This window comes from Saccoglossus kowalevskii, chromosome 15 (genome assembly GCF_978046115.1).
Source record: "Saccoglossus kowalevskii chromosome 15, keSacKowa6.1, whole genome shotgun sequence".
In the NCBI taxonomy this organism is placed as follows: domain Eukaryota; kingdom Metazoa; phylum Hemichordata; class Enteropneusta; family Harrimaniidae; genus Saccoglossus; species Saccoglossus kowalevskii.
In genome coordinates, this window is record NC_140655.1 from 29,822,956 (window position 1) to 29,850,880 (window position 27,925).

General features: G+C 36.3%; 2 protein-coding genes and 1 long non-coding RNA gene across 5 annotated transcripts in view; 2 read left to right on the top strand and 1 right to left on the bottom strand.

Annotated features, from left to right (window-relative positions):
- The window catches only part of LOC100374840 (nonsense-mediated mRNA decay factor SMG8-like), a 115,335-nt gene extending 96,657 nt beyond the window's left edge, over window positions 1–18,678 (bottom strand). For both annotated transcript variants that reach the window (XM_085490700.1, XM_085490701.1), the window contains exons 1-11: window positions 18,597–18,678; window positions 17,533–17,647; window positions 11,591–11,638; window positions 11,189–11,395; window positions 10,604–10,783; window positions 10,124–10,192; window positions 9,827–9,915; window positions 7,744–7,874; window positions 6,635–6,831; window positions 1,265–1,404; window positions 82–169 (exon numbers count right to left, since the gene is read on the bottom strand). In XM_085490700.1, the coding sequence (XP_085346826.1) occupies window positions 82–169; window positions 1,265–1,404; window positions 6,635–6,831; window positions 7,744–7,874; window positions 9,827–9,915; window positions 10,124–10,192; window positions 10,604–10,783; window positions 11,189–11,395; window positions 11,591–11,638; window positions 17,533–17,647; window positions 18,597–18,646 (1,314 nt within the window). In that variant the 5' untranslated portion in view covers window positions 18,647–18,678. The remainder of the gene's footprint in view (window positions 1–81; window positions 170–1,264; window positions 1,405–6,634; window positions 6,832–7,743; window positions 7,875–9,826; window positions 9,916–10,123; window positions 10,193–10,603; window positions 10,784–11,188; window positions 11,396–11,590; window positions 11,639–17,532; window positions 17,648–18,596) is intronic.
- Window positions 12,261–13,059, top strand: LOC146734316 (uncharacterized). The gene is made up of 2 exons (XR_014926588.1): window positions 12,261–12,420; window positions 12,748–13,059. It is a non-coding gene; the product is annotated as an uncharacterized LOC146734316 (long non-coding RNA).
- Window positions 18,679–18,907: 229 nt separating the features above from the next.
- On the top strand, window positions 18,908–27,844 carry LOC102807990 (OTU domain-containing protein 3-like). Of its 2 annotated transcripts, none has more exons than XM_085508384.1 (8): window positions 18,908–19,416; window positions 21,549–21,697; window positions 22,432–22,544; window positions 23,079–23,201; window positions 24,241–24,417; window positions 25,154–25,253; window positions 25,898–26,091; window positions 27,586–27,844. In XM_085508384.1, the coding sequence occupies exons 1-8, from the start codon at window positions 19,214–19,216 to the stop codon at window positions 27,760–27,762; spliced, it is 1,236 nt and encodes a 411-aa protein (XP_085364510.1). In that variant the 5' UTR covers window positions 18,908–19,213; the 3' UTR covers window positions 27,763–27,844. The 2 variants fall into 2 exon arrangements, with proteins under 2 accessions (XP_085364510.1, XP_085364511.1); XM_085508385.1 differs by having other exon boundaries at window positions 25,898–26,082.
- The last annotated feature ends 81 nt before the right edge of the window (window positions 27,845–27,925 follow it).

Genomic DNA, 27,925 nt, shown 5'->3' on the forward strand with positions numbered 1-27,925 from the left:
GAAGTATCGGCTCCAGTACTATGGACATAACAGATAAAATGTATCGAGCACATGGTAAGATAAGAGAGTTTTAAAAGATACCTTATTACGATGTACAACATTGGTGTAATGGTCAGGGAGTTTTTCTTGATATGTTCTGCATGCCAGCGGTAACACTTTACCACAACGACTGAAACAAACATAATATGATTTACTTTGATAACAAACACTCCAGTCGTTCAAACAATCCAATATTATGTTAATTTCAATACAAAACATTAGGAATATTATTACAATATAGATAATCTAAATTTTATTATGAAATTATTGTAATATTTGTGAAGACAGTAAGAATAAAGGCCTTACGGTCTTCCCTGCCCTTACGAATTAACACTGCCCATCGCTCCACATCTCAACTGCCCCGTGCTGAACCTACTCTACCTCAATACGTTTACAGGGGTTTGGATATTTTTGGAGGACTTTGGTCCAGTATGTACCAATTTAGAATTTTAGTAATGTACCAGCTCTCCTTGCTTTTGGAACCTGGGTTTTAGTAGTAGTGGTACCAATGGAATAAACTACCCCTATTGTTTTTCCAAACACCTGTTTTATGTTTCCTCGCTTCCTCAGACCCGCCACGACCTTGTTGCCTAGCGACAGTCAAGGATTTAAACGTAAGAATGAAAACATACATACACTACTTACTACTACTGTCTGAGATCACATACTCAGTGGTAGCCTTACAACAACCTTATTGTTAATAAATACAGTAACTGCTCTATTAGTCAGTATCATATTTTAACAATCCAATATATAATAAAGGCAATTTATGGTGCATAGTGCTTATACCTACTGTAAGATGTGAATCTAATAAACCAATCATGATTCTCCAGTCCAATTATAAACGCCATAGTGAGAAAAGTCAGTGAAAAGTGTAAATTTTCACTATACACTAGATATGCATGGCAATGCATCTACTATTTCGGAACTACTGTAAAATCTGTATTAGAAGCCGCATCCCTAATAGAAGTCGCACCCATTATTTTTGAAGAATTGAGAACCGAAAATTCATCATTTTTCATATATGCTCTAACAGAAGCTGCATCCCCTCTGTTGCATTGTACCATTTTAATAGAAGCCGCAGTTTCTAATAAAGATTTTACAGTATTGCATCATTATTCTTGTTCCTAATAAGGTAAGTTGTAGATGCGCCTATCGATGACACAATGTTCAGGTATACCTCGTGGAAAGTTACTCAGATGCATGATAAGATGCCACATCGTACCTTTCTGAGAATCTTGTATCCAAGTCCAACATAGACTTCAATGATGACCAATGACCTTGCAGCTTTGGATCGTCGCTATCTTGAAGAAAGAAACCATACAACACTGAGGACACTTCAAACCAAGCCTGGACACTAGGAACCTGTAGCAATTTAATAATGTACTATGAATCATATGAGACTCAAACAGGAATTGTAATGTGCAAAAATGCATGATTAAAATAAGGGCTCTGCCATTCTGTAACAGTGCCACCACAGACCATGTACTAGCAGTAACGTATTCTGTAACAGTGCCACCACAGACCATGTACTAGCAGCAACGTATTCTGTGCCACCACAGACCATGTACTAGCAGCAACGTATTCTGTAACAGTGCCACCACGGACCATGTACTGGCAGCAACATATTCTGTAACAGTGCCACCACAGACCATGTACTAGCACCAACATATTCTGTAATGGTGCCACCACAGACTATGTAGTAGCATCAACATATTCTGTAATGGTGCCACCACAGACCATGTACTAGCACCAACATATTCTGTAATGGTGCCACCACAGACCATGTACTAGCACCAACATATTCTGTAATGGTGTCACCACAGACCATGTACTAGCACCAACATATTCTGTAATGGTGCCACCACAGACCATGGACTAGCACCAACATATTCTGTAATGGTGCCACCACAGACCATGTACTAGCACCAACATATTCTGTAATGGTGCCACTACAGACTATGTAGTAGCATCAACATATTCTGTAATGGTGCCACCACAGACCATGTACTAGCACCAACATATTCTGTAATGGTGCCACCACAGACCATGTACTAGCACCAACATATTCTGTAATGGTGCCACCACAGACTATGTAGTAGCATCAACATATTCTGTAATGGTGCCACCACAGACCATGTACTAGCACCAACATATTCTGTAATGGTGCCACCACAGACCATGTACTAGCACCAACATATTCTGCAATGGTGCCACCACAGACCATGTACTAGCACCAACGTATTCTGTAACAGTGCCACCACAGACGATGTACTGGCAGAACGTATTCTGTAATGGTGCCACCACAGACCATGTACTAGCAGCAACATATTCTGTAACAGTTCCACCTCAGACCATGTACTGGCAGCAACATATTCTGTAACAGTGCCACCACAGAACATGTACTGGCAGCAACATAATCTGTAACAGTGCCACCACAGACCATGTACTAGCACCAACATATTCTGTAACAGTTCCACCTCAGACCATGTACTGGCAGCAACGTATTCTTGTAATAGTGCCACCACAGACCATGTCCCGGCAGCAACATATTCTGTAACAGTACCACCACAGATCATGTACTAGCAGCAACATAATCTGTAACAGTGCCACCACAGACCATGTACTGGCAGCAACATATTCTGTAACAGTGCCACCACAGATCATGTACTAGCAGCAACATAATCTGTAACAGTGCCACCACAGATCATGTACTAGCAGCAACATATTCTGTAATGGTGCCACCACAGACCATGTACTGGCAGCAACATATTCTGTAACAGTGCCACCACAGACCATGTACTAGCACCAACATATTCTGTAATGGTGCCACCACAGACCATGTACTGGCAGCAACATATTCTGTAATGGTGCCACACAGACCATGTACTGGCAGCAACGTATTCTGTAACAGTGCCACCACAGACCATGTACTGGCAGCAACGTATTCTGTAACAGTGCCACCACAGACCATGTACTGGCAGCAACGTATTCTGTAACAGTGCCACCACAGACCATGTACTGGCAGCAATGTACTGGAGATTAGACAACACTTTCAAAACTACCTGAAAAAATCTCTTAATGTCCATGGCATGTAAAGACTTAAGCATAATGGCTTAATCTAAGGGAGGAAACCAAAATCAAACTGGGCGGTTTCCTGCGGGACTCCACTAAAGCCCGAACCGGCACGACACGGAAATACCGTAGTTTCCCGAACCGGAGTTTCCCCGAGAGTAGTGATTCACACTTAATTTGAGGTGTCAATTCTTCACAGGTCTCGTAAGTGCGGCACTTCCTCGCTAACACAGGCAGTTCCCCGGCAAGACCGGCGGTTCCCTGTACGAAAGTATGAGGAATGAGTTTATAACAACAGAAATGTACATCAGAAATTCGCCAGACGACGCATTTTACGTAACATAGTTGCCAAGGGAAATTAGTTGGTGTAATGTAGCAAATGCATTATTATGTAGCCATAATAAAACTTTATTTATGAAACAATGTCTATTCACAGTCACTCTGTGGTATATTCAAATCAACCAGAAAACGCCGACATACTTAAGGAAATGAAATTTATGAATGCCCATTTACAGAAGCGAATAGGGACGATTATATTTACAAAGTGTGAAAACCCTAAATGCGACCACTGTAACATGTATACCGTTCAAGCCGAGAAAGTGATGTCATTTTAAAAAGAAACTGGATTACCCTTTCCTTCACCGACAAATAATGAAGACGCCCAGTTTCTTAGTTTTATACAAGAGTTGGACCTCCCGCCGCTTGCCGTTTCAAACAGTTACATGCCGAAATTTATCAAACTCGGGCTTGGCGTTTGCAGTAAATGCCCATCATATGTATTTACATGTACTGCTGACAAGATGCGACACACTCGTATATTTCACCCGCGAAGATTAAGTATTTTGGATCCGGGTCGAATTGCAAATATTTAGCGTACGCGGGTCGTTTATTTTATTTTTACTAGGGACCGGGTCGAATATTCACTTCATTATTTTTCGTCCACGTTTGTAAATATTTTGCGTTCATGTTCCGTGGGTCGTATTTAAATACATTTTTTCACTAGGGGTTGGGTCGAGAATGTCTGTAAATATTTCGCGTTCATGTTCCGTGGGTCGTATTTAAATATATTTTTTCACTAGGGGTTGGGTCGAGAATGTCTGTAAATATTTCGCGTTCATGTTCCATGGGTCGTATTTAAATGTACATGTATTTGTTTGACTAGGGGTTGGGTCAAAAAAGTCTGTAAATATTTCGCGTTCATATTCTGTGGGTTGTATTTAAATATATTTTTTTGACTAGGGGTTGGGTCGAGAATGTCTGTAAATATTTTGCGATCATGTTCCGTGGGCTGTATTTAAATGTATTTTTGCACTGATGTTAATTTTAGTTCGAGAATGTTTGTAAATATTTCACGTTCATCTTCCGGGGGTCGTATTTAATGTATTTTTTCACTAGGGGTTGGGTTGAGAATGTTTGTAAATATTTCACATTAATCCGACTACAATTACGGCATTCACTCTATATCACCAATGAAATAATAACAACAATAGTCTGATATAAAATGAGACTGTATGTTATTTTATTTTTTTCAATCGTGGAACTTAAACTCAGCACCTGGAAGTTCTGCAGAACATTGCTAATACAAATCTTGCTTAGACTAGAGGTCAGACATGGGTGAAATTGCGTGAATATATCACATCTAGACGCGCTAGACATTGAAAACTTCGCAATGAATGTAGCAACATGTCAGTCGTTGATAAAAGTGGCACTCCTCTTCAGGGACTTGTAAAAAGTCAGTCGTTGATATAGAATGGAGCTGTATGTTATTTTATTTTTTTTCAATCGTGGAACTTAAACTCAGCACTTGGAAGTTCTGCAGAACATTGCTAATACCAATCTTGCCTAGACTAGAGGTCAGACATGGGTGAAATTGCGTGAATATATCACATCTAGACGCGCTAGACATTGAAAACTTCGCAATGAATGTAACAACATGTCACTCGTTGATAAAAGTGGCACTCCTCTTCAGGGACTTGTAAAAAGTCAGTCGTTGAAATAAAATGAGACTGTATGTTATTTTATTTTTTTTCAATCATGGAACTTAAACTCAGCACATGGAAGTTCTGCAGAACGTTGCCCAACACGCATCTTGCCTAGACTAGAGGTCAGACATGGGTAAATTTGCGTGAATATATTAAATACACAGATGCGCAAGACAGTGAAAACATCGCAACGAATGTAGTAACTCATTGATAAAAGTGTTACTCCTTTTCAGGGACTTGTAAAAAGTCTGTCGTTTTTTGTCTTTAGAAAGGCGAGAACATTTGAACAATAGGATTATAATCATGAACAATGAGCGCCGACTCACCCCGGAAATGTGCCAGTGTTGACGGGAACCCTCGGCCGGTCATGGGGGGGACGGTCGATTCGTCCCAAATCACATTCGTCCCAAGTCGATTCGTCCCACAAGTCGATTCGTCTCAAGTCGATTCGTCCCACAAGTTAATTCGTCCCAAAGTCGATTCGTCCCACAAGTTGATTCGTCCCAAAGTCGATTCGTCCCACAAGTTAATTCGTCCCAAAGTCGATTCGTCCCACAAGTTAATTCGTCCCAAAGTCGATTCGTCCCACAAGTCGATCGATTCGTCAGATTTAAGGTTAGCCCACTACTAACTCGCCAAATAAACACAAAAAATCCAAACAACGAACTGTTCACGTACACGTCATGCACTGGCATGCGTAATTGTTCATTACGCCATTTTGTTTTTGCCGACGTTATAAACAAATACACCGTACACGCAACGTAGAGTTATTAGTTAATAAATAAATAAATACAAACACACCTTACATGCAACGTAGAGTTATTAGTTAATAAATACAAATACACCGTACATGAAACGTACAAGTTATTAGTTAATAAATAAATAAATACAAACACACCTTACATGCAACGTAGAGTTATTAGTTAATAAATACAAATACACCGTACACGCAACGTACAAGTTATTAGTTAATAAATAAATACAAATACACCGCACATGCAACGTAGAGTTATTAGTTAATAAATACAAATACACCGTACACGCAACGTGGAGTTATTAGTTAGCGTGTCAGTAACAGTTGGCATAGAAAATGACCCTGCTCAAGATCGTAACGCTGACCAAAAATTAAAAAAAATGAACGAATGTGAATTGGGACGAATGTGAAATGGGACGAATGTGAATTGGGACGAATCGACTTGTGGGACGGATGTGAATTGGGACGAATCGACTTGTGGGACGAATGTGAATTGGGACGAATCGACTTGTGGGACGATTGTGTTGGGACGAATGTGAATTGGGACGAATTGACTGTGAATCGGTCAAGGAGCTTCTGCTGACTTCCCGGGTGTTGTTGGAGCACCGCGGGAAACCGTCCAGTTTGATTTTGGTCACTTCCCTAAAGTAAAATCCAGTGATCTATTCTATTCTAAGAAGCACATCTAAATAATCTCTAAAACAAACTATCTAAACCCATAGATATAAATGTATATTTACAGAAGCACATTATAGAGTAAAATATGATATTCAGATTTTTCTACCTCAAAATGCACATGAGAAACCACACTGCGGCTGATTGCATCATCAAAACCTTTCCCATTCAATACCAAATCAATATGTTGCCATAGAAACTCTTTCAATGATTCTGCATCTTTGGAATTCGGTTGAGAACGGCTTACATGGAGATTAGTAATTGTTCTTCTTCCATGATGAGAGGCTTGGTAATTTCTTAAAATACCTGAAATGAAATAAATTTGATTTGAATCTAGAATTATAATATATCATTGCCAATATTTAGGATTCTAAGGTCACTATCAGATGAGAATAGTGATGCAGTCAAAGCTTTGCAATTTGCAATTTTGAAAGACAAATATTATTGGTCATGTTTTAATGGTCAAGTATGCCAAAAAAACAATATTTGGGTAATGCAAATCTCTGATGTGCTTCTAATGAAGCAAATATGAAAAAATCAACTCCTTTTGCAAACTACACATTGTTAACTATTAAAGATTTTCTCAGGGTTGACAAATAGAAAACTGTAGTAGAAACAATCTTCATGTATAGTATTTACTCTATGCTTACAAAAATGTTAGAGTTGTTTCTACAGTCAAAATAAATTTTAACGATCCATAATTTATGTAAGTAATATTTTGTTTATTTACACTCCAATTAGAGATGTACTTCTAATAGGGCAAATAGTTTATGTGCTATTAAAAATTTAAATGTTTCTTAAAAATAACTCTTAACACCTTTAGAAGACAGAATCTGTAAGCAATAATTCCAGATCAAAATTGAAAATGACGAACATTTCTTCATGGAATGTCTTAGGTACCAAACAAAAAGACATAAGTTATTTAATAATATCAATATTCCAAGAAGAATTAAAAAAAGTGATATCTAGTGATATTTAAATGTATTATGAGTTCATGAGAAGACGTATTAATAAGATAAGTAGGTTGATACTTGTACAAAATATTTGAAATCAGAAATAACAATAACTGACATTTCACTTTTACTTTAGTTTTGTATGTATTGTACTTTATTACTAACATTTTATTGCTGTCAACCAATGCAAATATATCGAAAGATACAATAAATTCATTATTAATATAGTATATTATAGAGCAAATATAACAGGTGAAATACTGACCTGGTTCACTGCTGTATAAAGTATGTTTTTTAAGTTGACCTAGCACAGTGGAAACTGGGTCATTTGTATCTTTCCCAGTTTCAATATGAACATAGGCCTGATTGGCTGGCACTGTAAACAAGCAATTAGCACTGAAATAAAACACAGACATGTATATGTCATTTTTAACATCATCATGGAACAAACATAAAGTGTGTTTTGTTTGTATGGAATATGCACTATGGTACATATGCCTGCAGTAATATTGAGGACAATAATTTTTAAAAATCTCTCAAAAGAATAAAACTTGCAAGATTGTATCCCATGCTGATTTAATCTTAGAATGAAATCTGTGTAAGGATTGTTCTCAGGCTGTTTTTATTCTGTGAATGCCAGTTGTGAGTTTGCATGATTTCACAATACAAATATTAACCACTGATTGGAGAGATCAGTTGGTAATTACACCAAATCTCAAAGATTTGGGACAACAAAATAGCAAACTAGCTCACTATTGGTTAGCAGTTTAGTATTTGAATAAACAGTAGGCATTTTCTAGACTTGTATGTGACGACTGATTGCCAAGCACCCATAACAAAAAATATGCACATTTTATTACAATATCAATTACATACCACCGGAATTTACAAGATTAAAAATATTAGAGTCTGTTGGAACACAGTCAAAGTCAAAATCTTCATCAATATCTCCACTGATGAATGTGTTGTATCGTACACAAATTCTCGATGAAAAGCACTTTCCCCAATCATGTATTTGCATAATTTGACCTGCAACAACGTCCTTCGACCTAATGGGTCAAGTCTATTATTAACCAATCAGAATGCTGTATTGTACCAACGCAATTCTTCGGAAATTCTTAAAGACTTTCTGGTAATGCACGTGCGGAAGTGAATTATCGATGTTGAAGTAAGATCTGTTAAAGTGATTTCGGTGAATAAACTGGTAACTAGCAATTTTTGATAGGTAAACTGAATATGGCATGAAATATTTACCGCATTTTACTTTTATTAACAGATCTTTGTTGAAGCGTAGTTCACGCATGGTTACCATTTGAAAGGCTAACTGTTAATTCAAATCCCAAGTTTTCAGAGTTTGAAAGGCTAACTGTTAATTCAAATCCCAAGTTTTCAGCGTTTGAAAGGCTAACTGTCAATTCAAATCCCAAGTTGTAAGCGTTTGAAAGGCTGTTAATTCAAATCCTAAGTTGTCAGCATTTAAAAGGCTAACTGTCAATTCAAATCCTAAGTTTTCAGCATTTGAAAGGCTAACTGTTAATTCAAATCCCAAGTTTTCAGCGTTTGAAAGGCTGTTAATTCAAATCCTAAGTTGTCAGCATTTAAAAGGCTAACTGTCAATTCAAATCTTAAGTTTTCAGCGTTTGAAAGGCTAACTGTTAATTCAAATCCCAAGTTTTCAGCGTTTGAAAGGCTAACTGTTAATTCAAATCCCAAGTTGTAAGCGTTTGAAAGGCTGTTAATTCAAATCCTAAGTTGTCAGCATTTAAAAGGCTAACTGTCAGTTCAAATCCTAAGTTGTAAGCGTTTGAAGGGCTAACTGTTAATTCAAATCCCAAGTTGTAAGCGTTTGAAAGGCTAACTGTTAATTCAAATCCTAAGTTGTCAGCATTTGAAAGGCTAACTGTTAATTCAAATCCTAAGTTGTCAGCATTTGAAAGGCTAACTGTTAATTCAAATCCTAAGTTGTCAGCATTTGAAAGGCTAACTGTTAATTCAAATCCTAAGTTGTCAGCATTTAAAAGGCTAACTGTTAATTCAAATCCTAAGTTGTCAGCATTTAAAAGGCTAACTGTTAATTCAAATCCTAAGTTGTCAGCATTTAAAAGGCTAACTGTTAATTCAAATCCTAAGTTGTCAGCATTTGAAAGGCTAAGTGTTAATTCAAATCCCAAGTTGTCAGCATTTAAAAGGCTAACTGTTAATTCAAATCCTAAGTTGTCAGCATTTAAAAGGCTAACTGTTAATTCAAATCCTAAGTTGTCAGCATTTGAAAGGCTAAGTGTTAATTCAAATTCCAAGTTGTTGCTAGTTTATGAGTCAGCCTCAATACTCGAAATAGAACTACTTACCTCTGATTGGTCAATATTCTACTTTTTCGAAGTATCCTATATATCTGGTCTTCTAATGAATGTTCAAGTCTTTTCAGCGGAGATTTTTTCTGCAACATTCAATCAAAATGATGGCTAATTGTTATAGATTAAAATCAATGGAATATATCAGCGCATGCAGTTTTAATTTGTGAGTAACCAATAGCAACTTAAAAAATAATGTCAATTTTGGTTCAAATACACAACATTCAAAATTTCAAGAAAACATGTATAAACAAAAGTATATTTATAAATAGCCATAGAAGGCAGTATTCATACTTGATATCTGAGTTTCGCTTTGCTTTGCTCCTGTTCAGAGTCATCCAAATCTTCAGTCATTAAATGACACTGTAATAAAACACAAAGGGTGTCATTAGTGACCCAGAATATAGATTACATATTTATAGTTTCCAAGATGGTAAATATACAGACAAATCAAGGACTTTTTTTTATTTAAACAAATACACATGCAAACAGTTCTATCACACATTAAGGAATTAGTTTACATGATAAACAAAATAAAATAAATCTCTATTATTCATACTGTAATATACTGTATTCTCTTCAACAAATAGACTGTTTTGTACTTAAGAACAAATGAAAAGGTACTGGCGGTGTGAATAAAATAGATTTAAAAAAAAATACATCTTTTTTACACAAGCAACAGAATGGATCTAGGATCATGACACGAGAGGACAGTAGCAGCAAAAACAAAATAATTTGATATCACAAACTCTAGAGGGTGTGACTCAACCTCACCTGTTGTCCAACAAACAACAATCTGGGAGTGCATAGTCTTCCACTGTTTTGCCATTCTGTGTTAACTGATAATGACGCCATTTTGTCATTTATCAATGGCAACACTTTCTGACGGATATTTTCAAGTGCTTTGAACAGACGTATATAATGCAAATCAAATGTACTATTCGGGTGAACCATCTGCATTAGGATAAATAAGGATATATTTCATGAGAATTATTTATTTTAATATACATTAAATGTTAGTCTAGACTTTATGTGTGTCTGTTCACTAACACCGACACTAACAACCTTTCAGCGTAAGCCATCAAATAAAAAAAACATGTAATGGAATAAAAAATTTAGATTGGAACAGCTTATGAGGTTGCAGCCACAGTCGTATTATTAACTAAGCACCCAAATCTTTGGTAATACCTCTTGTAACCAATTCATTATCTGACCTTATATCAAGAGCCAGAACAAACCCTAACAATTCTAATCAAATTTGGCTTTTAAGATCAATGTCATATATGTATTATAAAATCCACTGCAATGCATCATGGGACACGCAAAGCATCATGGGATGGTAACAAGTATTCTACTTACCACCATAATATGACATACACTGAACATAAATAGCAATGTCTTAGCATGTTTGTGTTCAGCGTCTTGCCATAGCTTATGGGCTTCAGCATTACTAAGGTCTTCGTCTAAATCACGACACATTTGAAACAAAACTGCGCTGTCCGCAACAGAAATCAGATGCAGAAACAAGACCTGAGACTTTTCATCAAAATAAGCTTCTAATTTGCACTGTAATAGAAAAGGATATTGACCAATGTATGATATATTACATGTAATTGTAACCTTAACGTAATACGACGTGATGAAGTAGGCGTTATTAGCATTTATTGTCAAAGTGAATCTACTATATTTGCTATATCAATAATGTATGCACTTATGTAAATGATGTGTCAGAGGATTTTTTATTATAAAAAAAAAACTCACACTTTTGTCATCTGAATCATCAAAGTTGTTATCGTCATGGAAATAAACCTGTACAGATGAAAAACAACAATTTGCATATATATTATGAATATTTACTACATTTGTGGTGTTGACTAGATTGAAACCTCCATATGTCGAGGTATGTAAATGTTCAGTAAAACAGCCATTGCGAGCGTCGCTGCGAATTCGCAATGGCGAAAAAACAGGCGATTGCGAGTTCGCAATGCCACAAAAACAGTCGACTGAGAGTTCACAGTAACACATAAAACAAAAGGCCAGTGTTCTCCCCAAAGCGTTTTAGCGTAGCGGGGCCGCTACTCCATTATTTATGCCGCTACTCTGAGAGATTGCCCGCTACTCTGTGGCATTTCCTGTTACTCTTTGTTTTAGCTTGTTAATACACGTGCGAATCTGTTAGTCAGCGTCATCAGCGTCCGGTACTGTGAGCCAAATCAGGTGTGAATGGAAACATGTCAGTGATTACGCAAAGACAATGGACTAATACAGCTTCGTACTTCGACAATAAACACTTTCGCCCTATTTAATTGGGGTAATAGCGAGTATTTTCTCAGTAGTATATTTGGCTGGAAGAAGCAACGACGTCAAACAGCAGAAATATTACGTTGTGGTTCCGCGTAGAACGCCCTGCTGGGCCCCTGGTTGCGAGCGATAAACCCACCAGCAACGCGGTCACCGGTACCCCTGTCGGCAGTGGTACTAAACGTGTCCAAGATGATGTTACAACGAAAAGTGCAAAAAAATAAACTCTAGATTTGATGCACAATGGACAACAAAATATACGTGGCTGAGAGAAACATCCGATGGCAAAGGTAAAAAAAGTATTTATTTGTAGCGTTTTACTTGGAAGCGAGTTTTGACCTAGTTTAGTAAATTTTTGTATGGCTTCATTTTTTGCCGATCGTCGAAACATTTTTTTGGAAACGACCTTCTTTCTGGAAGTTCAAAAATTGTTGGCTACGATTTATCAAAGTAACTAATACTAGTATTGTGTTTTGAAATAGTTGGGTAAAGTTTATCGTGGCAATTTTTAAGTTTAGCGACTTTTCAAAATGGCGGCAATTTGTTTATTTTCGTGTTGATCGTGACGATATTTTTTAAATACAAGTATTGATTCACTCCTATTTCTTATCTTTTAGGAATGCTGTGACACATATGTGGAAAATTCAACTTAAAAACATCCAGAAATAGTTCTTTGGTATGGAATTCTATGCCATGTATAACTATTACGAAATATGCTATCGATAAACACGCACACTCGGAGATGCACAAGAAGGCCATGTCATTTAATAGAAGTGGGAAGCAAAGAAAATCACGGCGTTCTCAAAAGCTGCAGATCACTGGGCTTCCATGAAAGTCCGAAAAATCAACATTACATAGAAATCACACAGCAGCAGATTCATTTAATCTTCTACATAAATTTGTTAAAAAATAAAGACACATTTTCATCCATGCAAGCCTGTCATTATTGTTTTCTTTATCTTCAGACAAATGCTAATGATATGTAAATTATATGCAAATTAGCCGCCACTCTGATACATTTTTCTGGGGAGAACACTGAAGGCTGATTTATATTGTTGAGCGTTGCCGCAGTGGAAAATAGAAAACAGTTTTGAAACGTCGTGTGAACCGTCAGAGGTATGCCGACAGTCAACCAATGGTAGATGTGGATTCATGCAACCCTGCTGTCACATTGTACCAAACATGAAGCGGAGAGATTTGACACAGCATAATAAAGTCAAATTATCTTGCGAGGACGTTTCATTTGGTGAATTATTTGAGGAATTCACAGCGTTCCACAGAACCATTGTATCCATAGTTCGAATTACAAAACGACCCTGAACGTGGCATACAGTCTGCAGTACGTTTCACCGGCAAACTGCACTGCAAGCTGAATCATCACAAATATAAAAACCTGGGCGTCATTTTATTTTTGTTAGAAATAAATAATTTGTACATATTTTCCAGATAACGAGATGTCTGTTTCATCAGGAAGGGACGGTATCATGTTCCTGAGATCACACGTAATTGTAATGAGTGGCCCTACTAAGTACTCCAATACATGACATTCATCTCTGATGCGTCTTTTTTACGAAATTGATAATTTTAAGCAGTCTCAAGCTTGATGTAGAACTTGGATTACCCAAGCGGTCTAATTCATTTGCGAACGCAAGCATAAACGTGTTGTCGCCATTTGTCTCAGCAAATTTACCCTCTGGTAAGTTTTGATACCATGTACAATTTTCTACGTTCCGGTCCTGGTTTGGTCTATCCGGCCTTGGTATAAATTATATTCGATACGTGTTCGTATCTAATGTTAATATATTAAATGCACGAATGTTTGACTATCTTGGTTAACAACTTATTTTTTGTCTTTTGCATTTTTCACGATTTAACACCGTGTTTGACAGTGCATGGAGCTCCATGGACAGTGCAACAGATGTATGTTCATTTATTCGCCGCCGCCTGTGTGAACCGCAGACATTAGAATGCACATCTAATACAATCTGTTTTAGTCAGGGTTTGAATGCACATTCGTGGTTTGTCACGTAATGAACATTAATACATTAAATGCACAACGAATGTATGACTATCTTATTCACAACTTATTTTTCGTCTTTTGTAGCACTTATCGTACACATCTTCCGTCCGGGCATGGTGTCAAAGTACACACAATCATTGAAATGGTAATGAGGAGTGTAGCAAACAGGTCACTTGACTCCAGCGGTATCATCAGTCACGTACTTAACACCTTCTTTGGGTCGTGAATTTTTACATTTAAACAATGATCTGCCGTCATTGTTTGTAATTTTGCGTATAAAGTATGAGAAGTCAGCCGTGCATTTAACAAGGCGACAAAGTGAGGCATCTTGCTACATTGTTACATTCCGACTTCTGTTCTTAATTTATTCACGCAATTCCCGTGGAAACACATTCAAACGAACCACAAAAATACGGACCCTGAGCATTTGTAAAAATATGTTCAAGCTGCAATTTTATAGCTCAGTAAAGATGATAAAACTCTATTTTGAAATGCAGAGGGAGATTTTCACCTGCTTACTCAGAGAGTATCTAATACGTATAATATTTTAACCTTTATTTTAAAAACGTACTGCCATGACCGTAGACTACATCGTTTTGTAATTTGGAAGACCATGTTTCAATGTGTGTCAATTCTGTGGTAATTATTCTTTTGAAAATGCCTGTTGTAACAAATAGAAACTTTGTTGCCTGGCCCATTTATTTTATGTCACCCATGATACAAACTGCAAGCTCGCAAGAACTGTAAATGAACTACAGTCAAACCTGTGTTAACGACCACCTGTGCAGTGCGGCCACCTGCTCATAGCGACCACCTTAGTACAGTCCCATCGCAATTTACACGTTAACGACACTGGGTATAGCGACCACCCGTCCAACGCGACCAGCGACCACCCTATTGTAGACCTATTCACACTTTAACCTTTGTATAACGACCACCAACATTTCCATCAGACAGTCTCTGCAAAAAGACAATAGCTACTTGCGAATCGCTAACAGGAAAGTGGCCATACGTTACGTTCAGATTACCGAGTACACAATCTTTAGGGCTAATAGACAGGGGTGACCATTGCAACTTGGTTTGTGAAGTTGCGAAAAAGTAAAAAAAAAAAGTTGAATATCATCTGAATGTAACGTTTGGAGACTGGAAAGATGTAAACAACAAATTAAAACAGTTTCATTCAAAGTTTGAAATGAAAAACTAGCTTGTTTCCGATCGGTACTACCCCCGGTATACTATCGATCCCCAGCCGGCCAGCGGCACTTCTGTGGACTGTCTCGCACATGAAGAGAAATTCCCCCCGTCTCGAAAACAAGAAAAATGAACCAGTTTTATTAAATGAGAGATGTTTTATTTACCTTGTCGACATGAAATATCCAAACAAAATAATAAAACATTCGTTTATTTCGTTTTCATCGCGGGATTGCAAAATCCGACCTATTTTGGCCGCCATGTTGTTTATTGTTGATCGTTATAAATTATGCTAATGAAGCTAGCGCATGGGCAAAACGTATTGTTACTGAGGGGTCATCTCGGGGTTATTCTCAACGAAAGATGTTTTCTATTTTGATCCTCTTTTTTTTATAAACGGTAATATCAATAATTCGCAATCGAGAAATGTCGTTTGGGCAGTTTTGACACGTCGATGCTTGCAACAAATAACTGTAAAATTGCGTGTACGATCATCGTGTTTCATTTCCGGTTAGTTTGACTTTCTGATTCAACACCGAGAGTTGGAGCAATCGTTATGAGTTTGGTCAATTTTGTTTATTACCAATGCTTCTTCATTTTTAATGCTTGTTTGTTTTTTCAATCACGGCAACTTTGCCTGTGCATTTTGTGGGACTGATTATCGCCTGTGATGGAATATGTGTAAGAGACTGGGGAATAAGACTGCTTGGCGAGAGTGTGAAAGACTGAGCTGAAACGCCAATGCGATCGATCGTTGACAATCGTTCTTATGCGTTAAATACACCAATGAATCCATGGGCAGAATCACTTGGCTTCAGTGAATTTACATGATATAATTTGTAGTAAAAAAGTAAAGCTGTAATTATCCAGATGAAAATGACTGACTTTTATTAAAAAAGACCTATTCATTGTAGGTTTGTTTTTATGTATTGCTTATGATCTCCCTTAAATTTCCGGCCCTAATTAATATTCATGATTAAATGAATAAATTAGGCCACCTCCATATAAAGACCACCTGTCTATAAAGGACAGTTTGGCTCAGTCCACTGACTGTCCTTTATAGACAGGTTTGACTGTACTGTAAATATTAAGGCAGTTGGTGTAACAAATTGAGGAGAGTGTCCGCTAGCTGATAAAGACGTCAGGTCCTAAAACTGAATACAGCAGGGTAGACCACGTCACTCTAGACGAAACTGTGAATATACCCGACTTGAATTCGGATTCTCACAAGTTGCCTTGTCGTCAGAAATTACTTGTTTATTTTACTTCATGCAGTTAATACACACAAACAATAAGCGCGCATGCTGAATATCTGTGCACAGAGAACATTTGCTGTACTTGAATAATCAGTCAAATTAAAAAAAAAATTAAGCTCCGCCCATACCACAGGAGGTAAATGTAGGTCAATTCCAAAGGTAGCTTTGATGTTTCCTGTTCAGTTTTTGTGTCATGACGAATGCACATAGTGCTATATGATCTGTTTCTGAAACTTGAAGTATGTAGTTGGTAAACACCCAACAACTATCTCATCGAAAAAAGATCGATCGCGGGCCATATGCAGAAAATCGTTGAAAAAAAAAACTATATGCTAAAAAAAACACTTATCAACTGGGCATGGGATCTCACCAACGCGTCAAGTGATTATCCAATCACAGACGTGAATTCACGTAGCAGGCGATGAACCCCCAATGAACTCAACTTGGTCTTTTGATGTGTAGCTTTCTAACCGTATTTTTCACGAAACATCGTCTCGAATATATATTATCTTTACTATTTCTACACATCAGTAGTAGCATTTATGTCGCCAGTCAGTAATGTTACAATTTCCTCAAATAAACAACCTTTGATGGTTCACACGTTTCAAAACTATTTTCTATTTTCCACTGCGGCAACGCTCAACAATATAAATTAGCCTTTTGTTTTATGTGTTACTGTGAACTTACAGTCGACTGTTTTTGTGGCATTGCGAACTCTCAATCGTCAGTTTTTTTGCCATTGCGAACTCTCAATCGTCATTTTTTTGGCCATTGCGAACTCGCAATCGCCTTTTTTTTGCCATTGCGAATTCGCAGCGATGCTCGCAATGGCTGTTTTACCGTACATTTACATACCTGATATGTCATTGTAAAATAATGACCTGTGATTTCATTCTATACTCCAACAGTCATGAATCAATGGTAATCATACTTACTGGAAAAACATTTCTACCCAATAACTTATTGACAATATTAGTCTTAGACCGATGTCCGTATCTTGATTTCCCAAAAACACCAACTACACATATCTGTCCAGTTGCCTTTAATTCACTGTATAAAAAAAACATGTGCAGTTTGTTAACATCACATGATGGGCAATACTAAAATCATACATTGATAGAGTGATCTTGAAAAACAACTTACAGTAGTCATGGTATTTGTAGTTTAGTAAAACAAAATTTACATTTTATTAACGAAATAAGTAAATATGAAGAAAATCAAGGACCACAACATTTGCATATGTACCTCAAGTCACTTATACAGTTTCATACAATTATATTTTTCTTGAAGGCTGACCTCCCCAGAAGTCAACAAACTGACCCAACTTGATTTTGAGGTATACCATTTTTAAGATTCCTACAAAATCAGTTCTGTTAGAGAGCACACTGATCCTTGTTACAGCTCAACTACACTAGTATTGCTGCAATTGCATATCCGGTAGTACATGTACTGTCATTTATCATAATTTTTAGAAACAATAAAGCGTTACGATATAAAATAATTTGAAAAGAAAAACAAACAGTCAGAAGAACATAATTTGATCGATATCCATGATGTTGAGATTTAAGATACTATGTTCCAAATTTCATCAAAATCCGTTCACAAATTTTTGAAAAATAATAATGCCCTCCTTGATTTCCGTCATCTATTTATCACTCCTCTGTTTCCTAATCTGTTGGGGAGATAGAAACTGGAACGACCCAAGTGCCGCTCCCACAGGTGATACACACACATGCAAGTATTTTTGAATAGCACACTCATTTAATCATTACATATAACCACAGTCCCTCAACACCGGTGTTGAGGGACTGTGATATAACTCATGGAGCAATGATCTTAGCATTTTGGCGGGCCGAGTTCAACGAATTCAAGCATGAGCATGCATCTCTTGGGCGACATTATTTTAATGTTGAGTTCTGTCAATGCACTGTTAATAGTTTGAAAACATTTGCAATACTTGTTCTTCGGAACACAAGTTAAAGAAATGTGATAAACTTACGCACAACTGTCCTGCAATGGAAAATGAAATAAAACATCTGACACCGCCATGTTGTCTCGTTCAGTTTAAAAACTTCCGGGTCGGTAACCTTTCTATTTGACCCCTAGACCAGTCGATTATTCAGGGGTAAATCTGCAATTTTGCATTCAGAAAAAACATACTAATACGAATTGTGATTTACGTTCTCACATATTATTATACTTCGTTATTTGTGAATTTTTCAATAAAGCATTTTTAAACAAAATATTGTCCTCATACGCCTGTACCCCAATTTTTCTTAATGGTTTGCCCTGTTGAACTTTCAATCTATCTCTCACTTCCGTGAAAATTTACGTCACCTTTCAGATCTGTTTATTTTGCGTTGTTATCTGCCGGTCTTTTTAGTTTTGAGATTGGGCACAATTTGACCTCATTTCTCCGTGACATTTCTCTGTACTTCTTATTGTCGCCTCTGATTGGATCGATTATCAAATTTACAGATTTGTTTTGTCTGTGCTCATAATATTACACAATCTAGTGCAATCGTTCAAGTCGGTTGCGCCTGATTACTGGAGTAATAATTTATACTGTTATGTAGTTCCGTTCTTGTAAATAATTATAAGAAAGAGCCCGTGGGAATGGCGAAATCACAGCGTCAGCGAAAAAACCGAGTTCAAGATGCTGGCGACAAAGAAAAGAAGAAATCTGAACGAGCTGTTCGAGCAGCGGTCAGACAACAACGACGTGATAAAAGCTATTTAAAAGAAGATGAAAACTTTGCTGGATTTGCCACACAACTGCAGACCATAGGTCTTACCTTAAGAGATATACCTGGAGATGGGTAGGTGTATTGATCATATTGAACCAATTTAGGTTGGGTAAGGGGAAGTGATTCACAGTCAATTCGTCCCAATTCACATTCGTCCCATTTCACATTCGTTCCAATTCACATTCGTCCAATTTATTTAATTTTTGGTCAGCATTACGATCTTGAGCAGGGTCAATTTCTATGCCAACTGTTACTGACACGCTAATTAATAACTCCACGTTGCGTGAACGGTGTATTTGTATTTATTAACTAATAACTCTACGTTGCGTGTACGGTGTATTTGTATTTATTAAACTCATAACTTGTACGTTGCGTGTAAGGTGTATTTGTTTTTATTAACTAATAACTCTACGTTGCATATTCTCTAAGACAAGCCTACGTCACAAACTGGTCAAAATCCCCCAAACATTGTCAGCAACCAATCACAGACTAGCTTAAACAATAGCTTTCCCTGACGATAATACTTAGCAACGTTATTTCCCCCACGCTAACTTGAAAAATCTTTTGTTTTTGTCTTGTTTCCGTTTCCGGCCTGTCTTAGAGAATAAGGTGTATTTGTATATAACGTCGGCAAAAACAGTGCGTGGGACGAATCGACTTTGGGACGAATCAACTTGTGGGACGAATCGACTTTGGGACGAATTAACTTGTGGGACGAATCGACTTTGGGACGAATTAACTTGTGGGACGAATCGACTTGGGACGAATCGACTTGTGGGACGAAACGACTTTGGACGAATGTGATTTGGGACAAATCGACCGTCCCCCAGGGGAAGTACGCGTTTTCATATTAAAAAAATTATTTCAAAAAATATAACACTTTAATATATACTATTTATTTCAGACAAATAAGTCTATATCCACACAAAAAAATAATAATAATAATATGAGGTTATTACGAAGATAACTCAAAGTATGCACGAAGACAGTACAGCGGCAGTATCGACCGACGCGCAGCGGAGGTCGATGCGACAGCGTACTGTCTGAGTGCATACTTTGAGGTATCTTCGTAATAACCTTATTATTATACATCTTTTCCTACCAAGGATACATCATAGGAATGCCGAAATCTAAAAAGTTTAGAACAGACTCAGCGAACTTCTTTGTATGGAGTCCGGTTGAATTCTGGTGGCAGCCATGTTTGTTTTTATTATTAGAGGACGCTTACGCGCGTAATAATTCCATATTTGGAATTCGCATTTCCTAATATGGTAGGATGAAAATACCCCGTAAAATACCGCAAAATTACGGCACGCTGTCACCTATGGCATTACAGTGACAGATGTATAATAATAGTAAATAAATACTAGAAAGAATAAGAAATATAAACAGGAAATGATAGTTCGCTTGCTATTACATAATTGCACATAGCATCTCAGTACAGCATTTCATTCCAACGCTCCAACAAGGCTGACTTCCATCTCAAATCACTGTTCCTTAAACTAGTCAATATACTGTTGTTGGACGACCATGCACGCTCTCTAAATTTATATACAATAATAACAGAAGACACAGAATAAGTGTGTAATTTATTTAATAAAAATAACACCGAGCTCCCCATCCCTATTTATCGAAGGCAGAATATTGAGAGAGGAAGGTGAGGTGAACAAAATCAAATACTTTAACTTGTCCAGTCACAGAATATGGTCTTACACTCCATTTATTATCTCCAGTGTAGATGGGGACGCCAGTTTACGGCACAATCAAGTACTGCAAACGGTCTGGCATTTAGTTGACAACAAAATTATATGGAGTGTTTTTGGATTCTTTAACAATAGGTTTGATTTTTAAACATCAAATCTGACTGGTAAAGGTCTACAAAAGTGTAAACAAATATTTTTGTGAATATTCCAGAGCAGGAAAGACTCCCATCGCGAAGTATCTGGTTTTTATATCAAATATTTATAAATGTTTTGGAATTTTAAAATGACAGTTGAAAACAATATACAGTTCCTTAGCAGATCCATGACAGGAAATCAGCCAATGAACAGAGAAAAGCTGCAATGACTCATGGGTAATTGGTGATAAATACTAAATGTTTTTTTTATAGCCAATGAAAGCATCTTCTTTCCTGTCTTTATTCATGTCTTGATTGAGTACACTGTATAAATGAACTACATTTTTATTTCTGTATTTAATTTCAGTAACTGCTTATTTCGAGCTCTTGGTGATCAGCTTGACGGCCATGCCCGTGATCATTTGAAACATCGTCAAGATACTGTGCAGTATATGCTGGATCATAGAGAGGATTTTGAACCATTTGTGGAAGATGATGTTCCTTTTGCAAGACATGGTAAATGTATTATTGCTATAGTGTGTACTTTCACTACTGTGCACTCAACAGTATAAGTTTGCAGTATTTTTAAGATTCCATATTGTTTCATACATGTACGAGTGTTTCTATACATTATCATATGCAAAACATTTTTGAATATATTTCAGTTTTAATATTTTGCTGTTACTGATGGGACATAAGAATATTTTCTCACACCCCCTTGTCCACTTTTAATGGTTTGGTCCTGTGCAGGGCTTGAACTGCATGAAAGCATCAAAGGCAATTGCTTTGATGCCAATGAGTTACCTTAGTGTCCTTTGATATTTCATAATTTATTTCTTTATGCTGAGACCATTTAATAAATGTTGGTCTTGAAAGTGGATGTCCTATAAAATTTGAAGATCAAGCCCTGCTTGTCTAAGGATCAGCATAATTTAAAAAATGAATGATTATAGCTAACTCAATAACCTTTGACTGAAGAATAAATGCAATACTGTAAAATGACTAATTTTCACTGGGTTTAAATTTTGCTGATTTAGCATTTCAGGGATACTCAGTGGGCTTTCAATTCACCGTTTTATCATTTAGATAATGTGTTCTATGCTAAATTTTACATATTCACTGGGTTTTAATTTAGCGCATTTTCCAGTCAGCACAATAAACAAAATTAAAACCCAGTGAATAATTAATCCTTTTACAGTAGTCTGTGGTCAGGTGAATTACAATATTAATTATTATAAAATATTTTCCAGTTGCTATGCTTAAAAAACCAGGAACGTACGCAGGAAATGATGTAATTGTTGCATTTGCCAGACTCCATGAAATTAATGTGATTATACATCAGCTGAATGCCCCATTGTGGCAGGTAAATACATATTCTCTACTATTCCTCTTTGTGCGTTGGCAGCAAAAATGTGGGTGCATGTTTCAAACATAGACATATTGCAATTCCAAATTTTATAGTGCACTGTACACAATGTAGGATATTTTTGTTAGGTTGTTCGTGCATGCAGATACTGCAGGCATATTGGCAGAGTTGTGTTCCATTCAGTCTAAACCATCCAACAATGCACTATAATTTGGAATTGCTGTCAATAAAAAATTGTTCATGAATGATATCACTAAACATTACATAATTATGGATTTTGGCTCTCCACAAAGGTTTCCAGCAGGTGATATACATGTATTAAACATAAATGCATTGGATTCACAATAATATATATAATTCACAATATATAATACCAAAAACCCAGAACAAGTAATGAGATTGGATTGAAAAGTAATTAACACATACATTTGTGTTTGACCTGTTTCATGCTCTGAATAACTTTCTGCGTTTATATCAGTCATATATTCATAAATCATCCCAATCATGATGAATATTCCATTTTTTTTTCAGGTAAACGGTGCAACTAAAGCTTCATCTAAAGAACTCCATATATCTTACCATAATGGTGACCATTACTCTAGTGTTAGAAAACTTGGTGATAATTCACAAAATCCTGCAAATATCAGATTACAGGTAAGTTTTGATAACAAGTACATATCCTGGTACTTTGTAGAGGTACATACCATATTTGCTCAATTAGAATCTCATCTCCAATAGAAGCATGTATAAACCACCAATCATATTCGTTGTTTACTGAATACCGGTATTCAAAATAATACTTATTCTGACCATAGAAACACCTCTATATTTCATGTAAGTGCTTGCGCTGCTAATACAGTAGAACAAACACCGTATTCTGCCCAAAATGCAAACAGTTGTCATGAAGTTTAAAAACAATTGAAAATCAATGTATAATATTGAAAATATTGCTGTTATAGAGAACCTTTACTCCCAAAAGTACCAGGATGCATGATATAGAGGTCATGCATAATTACGCATATCCATGACATGTGTAAGCATGTAACTGGCTACTGTTCTCGGTTTATATAAGTTCTGATGTAAATCAAAGACCCCAAACGCAAACATAGTGGAGTCATTGTGATTGTGGGTCGTTTTCCATCCAGTTGAATAAATCAATGAATTAATAACAAGTATTCAGTGACCTACATGTATGTAAGGACTGCTCTGTGCAATACACTAATTGCACAAGAATATTGTTAAATAATAGTTAATAAACAAAGCATGAATAAAACCAGTCAATATACAAATGATTATAGTCACATTATGCACCAGTTGGCCAGTCTTAACCCAACATCTCACATCACCATGGTTTAAGGGGGATCAAGTCAAATGGAAGATTATATGTCATATTTTCATTAATATGAAAAAATTAAAAAAAATTTGCGGTCCAAAATATCATATAAAATGGTCAAAATTGTCATTTTCAAACTGGTTTGTATCGTAAGATTACTTATTGGTATCTCAAAATATTGCTCCATGACATGTGATGAAAAAGTTGTACATTACTATTGATACAAATCTAACATTTACAAGTTCCCAGGGTGATACTAATTTTCCACTATACATGTATATAATGGGAGGTCATTTCCCACAATGCATTGCATATTTGAATTCAGCACTAACTAAAATCATCACTGCATCTTTTCAACAGATAACAGCAGATTCACACCCTCAGAAAAAAGGCAAGTCCAGTTTTTCTCCTGCTAAGGAAAATTGGAATTCATACTGTGAAGGCTACAGTGACGAGGCTGCGAATAATTATAATACTGCGAATGGAGAGCCATCAGATGGAGATATTGAACAGATAATACAAGCTACTGGGTGTCAGGTACTGTACTGTATTTTCTTTATTAGTAGCACACATAAATGACAGATGAGAGTCTGTGGTCAAACTATTATTTTTATGTTTGAGTATACAATAGATGCAATTTGGGTTTTATGTGTTATATTGGAGATGCCCTTCTGATAGATCAAATAAAGTATCTACCATATTAGGTTGCTTATTACATTAACACCTTTGAAAACATTGGTGAAACTACAGTCCACCATCCCCAGACATTTCTCTGAGTGTACCATAGATGTAGTCATCACTATTAGATATCAGACCCAAATTTAATCTGTTATCTTCCAGATTTCACACAAATTCACAGAAATGTGGATTCATGTTATAAATACCGGCTGTACTCATTTGTTGCTTTTTATTCACTATTCATTTAGGCCAGATGAAAGAATTGTTTTGTTTTTTTCTAAATTCATGAAACAAATATTTATATGCAAAGAAATTCCTTGAAAACACTGGTTATTTCTCAAGATAAAAATAAGTATTTGTTGGATTCTGTCTTATGATAACTCTGTCATCTATACTTTCATAACACATTATCATGCACACCATATAACTTACAGCAGTGCCACCTACATGTATGTCAAATTTGAGCAAAAAAACAACTTTTTATCTGTGATCACCTAAATCCCTGTTCCCAAATAGTTTAAAATTTATCTAGCTGTGAATTTGAACCTTGCCTTACTGTGGACCATTTCTACATTTATTTGTCTATTACTTCTAGGATATACAGTTGATCCATGAGACCCTAGCAGACCATGACGGCGATGTGACTGCCACAATAGACTTCCTAATACAAATAGTTTTTGCTTCCAATCAGAGTGGTTAGTTAAGTTTTGTTATTCTTAAAACATACATTGCATTCTATTCATATTGTAACTTATATATGAATGTATCGACAGTTGGTTTTGGAGTTAACAGTCTTGGGAGATCTCAAATGATTTTGGTAAACATGACTAAATGTTGCATTCTCTTACCGGTACAAAATGATCCCAGATCTATGGCATCATTGTTCACGTTACATAAATGGATATTCTTTGGTATACTAAAAACATCATCTTAAAGTCTCAACAGATAGCAAAATGAATGGAAAATAATGACATCATCAGGAAATATGTTAAATTTAAAGATTTCTCCACAGTAATTATGAAAGCTACCGGTACATATGCAAAACAACATCAATATTACATCCACTATTATGTAAATTGACTAATTAATATGCACATTTGACTAAATTTGTTGGGGCTATATAGTAGCAATAATTCTGTCATCAGAATTTATTTCCAAGGCCTTACCATCAATAGAATTTTGAATAAAGGAAATTTGCCAACTTGTCAATTTTATGAACAAACACATTTAGCAAGGATTAATGGCAGATAGTATAATAAGAAACAAGATGTCTATAAGTCTAGTGTGATATTGTCTGGATATTATCACAACCTAATAATTTCTTTTGCTGTCACAACAGATTCTTATCGTAGTAGTTCACCTGAAAGTTCAAAGGCTGATGACCACCAAGTGGATAGTTTGTGGTCAGAGTCTGGTACTGGATCAAGACTATTTGGTGATGTACATAGTGATAGCACTTCACAGTCTGAGAGTACATCAAATCATAATACTGGTAGCAGTGGTGGCGCTATACCAAAGTCCAATGTGAGTCAGGTAAAATTAATGTTATCCTTCTAGGAGAATACATTTTTTGTTCTAAACTACAATGAAAATTAATTTTATTTACAGAATTGTTTACCTTTTCACAACCAGACTTTCTCACCCAAACTTGTCTGCACTTTTTTTTATGTTCTTCAATATTTCTGGAAATGAACCCTAATTTTGGAGCCAACAGACAAAATTTGAGTGAATTTTCGGTTTTTACTCAAAAAGTTTGGCTATTTTTGTCCCAGTCTTCTGAAGGAAAGTGCAGACTATAAATGGGACTATTTTGTGAATTTGTGATGAAAAGAGGGAACTGGTGGTGAAAAGGTTAAATTAGGAGATAAAATGCACACTAAGAAAATTGTGCAAAAAAAAAAACTGATATAAGGCATAATGCACATCGTTTTTTCATGTTTATTGACCGACTGGCTATTTTAATCCTAAAATCAACATTTGAATTAGTCATCGACCAGATCTCAGGCAGGCCGGGATTGATTACATTAAAACTTGGCATTGACATCATTCATGATGGATTGCTGATGCAAGTCAGTTTGTTTTCAATCTGATTGGCCAACTGGTGGCCATGATGTTTCTATTTTCATGTGTCTTTGACCATATTTTGACTTTTACAGATTTTCTTCAAAGTTGGTACAAAAACAAATGTTAGTATACATATGCATATTGATTTGTTTCTTCTTTTGCTGACCACTGACTGAGAATGTCCACTTTAGTCTCCAAAACAACATTTGAACATGTCATCAGCCATTTCTCAGACATACCTTGGCTGGTTAATTCAAACTTGGTGTGGACATCACACATGATGGTTCAGATGCACATCAGTTTGCTTTGTGATTTTATTCAAAATGGCTGACTGGTGGCCATGTTGGTTTTACTATAGCTCAGACATACTTTAAACGATTTTGTTCAAGAAACTCAATGGATAGCACATTATCATGCTGAATACTATCCAAACATTTATTTATAATAAACATTTGTCATTGTTTAAAATCTAACAGTCAGTAAATAAACGGACGGGGACTATGCCATTTACAATGACTTGTTTCTTTTATTTCTGTGTCTAACAATGGGGATTAAATACAAAATATTTGTTGCCATGTTTGTAAATTTGTTTTGGCTATGGCAGGGACCAGGAGACTTTGATGCATTTTTACCCCTATTTATGACCAGAGCATCTGATATGTTTAAGCAAGAGTGATGGGGGGGGGGGGATGTTGTCTCTAAGGAAAAGCTGCGGACATAAATTTGTTTAGATTTGGTCTAATGTTAGCATGTTTCTAACATAGGTTGCACTAGTTTAGTATTCTGATGGTACATATGGTACATACCAGTATTGTCAGTTGTTTATAGTGAAAAAAACAAACAAATTAGCCCCACACTCCAGTCCCTCCCCTCCCCTATACAACCACTTCTTAACATTTAAATGTGTTATTGCATTCAATAGTCAATGCTAAATAAGATAGAATTATTATCATCACATTTCAGCAACGATCACGTTCAACTGGCAGAGAGAGAAAAAGACAAAACAAAATGGAGAAGAAACAACGGCAAATGGAAAGACATCGACAGAAAATAATGGGAGAAAAAGAAGAAGGTGATGAAAGTGATGACAATGATGTGGATCCCACATTGCTGAAAGATTTAGGAATGCTGGCAATTTGAAATTGAAGTATTTTTGATATTTACATTTTAGGATTAAATTAACTTGCAATAAAGTAACTTACTTGTATAAACAGTTTAAAAATGTTGTCATGTGATAATTTTTAGCTCCGCTGTTGACTTTGTCCGTCAGCGTCCGTCGTCGTCTGTGTCAACTTTTTATTTT

What these genes read in the sequence shown, in the direction of transcription:
- LOC102807990 (XM_085508384.1), top strand. Translation starts at nt 19,214, where the DNA reads ATGGCGAAATCACAGCGTCAGCGAAAAAACCGAGTTCAAGATGCTGGC. An exon ending in TACAAGCTACTGGGTGTCAG is followed by an intron (nt 24,418 to 25,153) that starts GTACTGTACTGT and finishes TATTACTTCTAG; the next exon opens with GATATACAGTTGATCCATGA. An exon ending in CAAAGTCCAATGTGAGTCAG is followed by an intron (nt 26,092 to 27,585) that starts GTAAAATTAATG and finishes ATCACATTTCAG; the next exon opens with CAACGATCACGTTCAACTGG.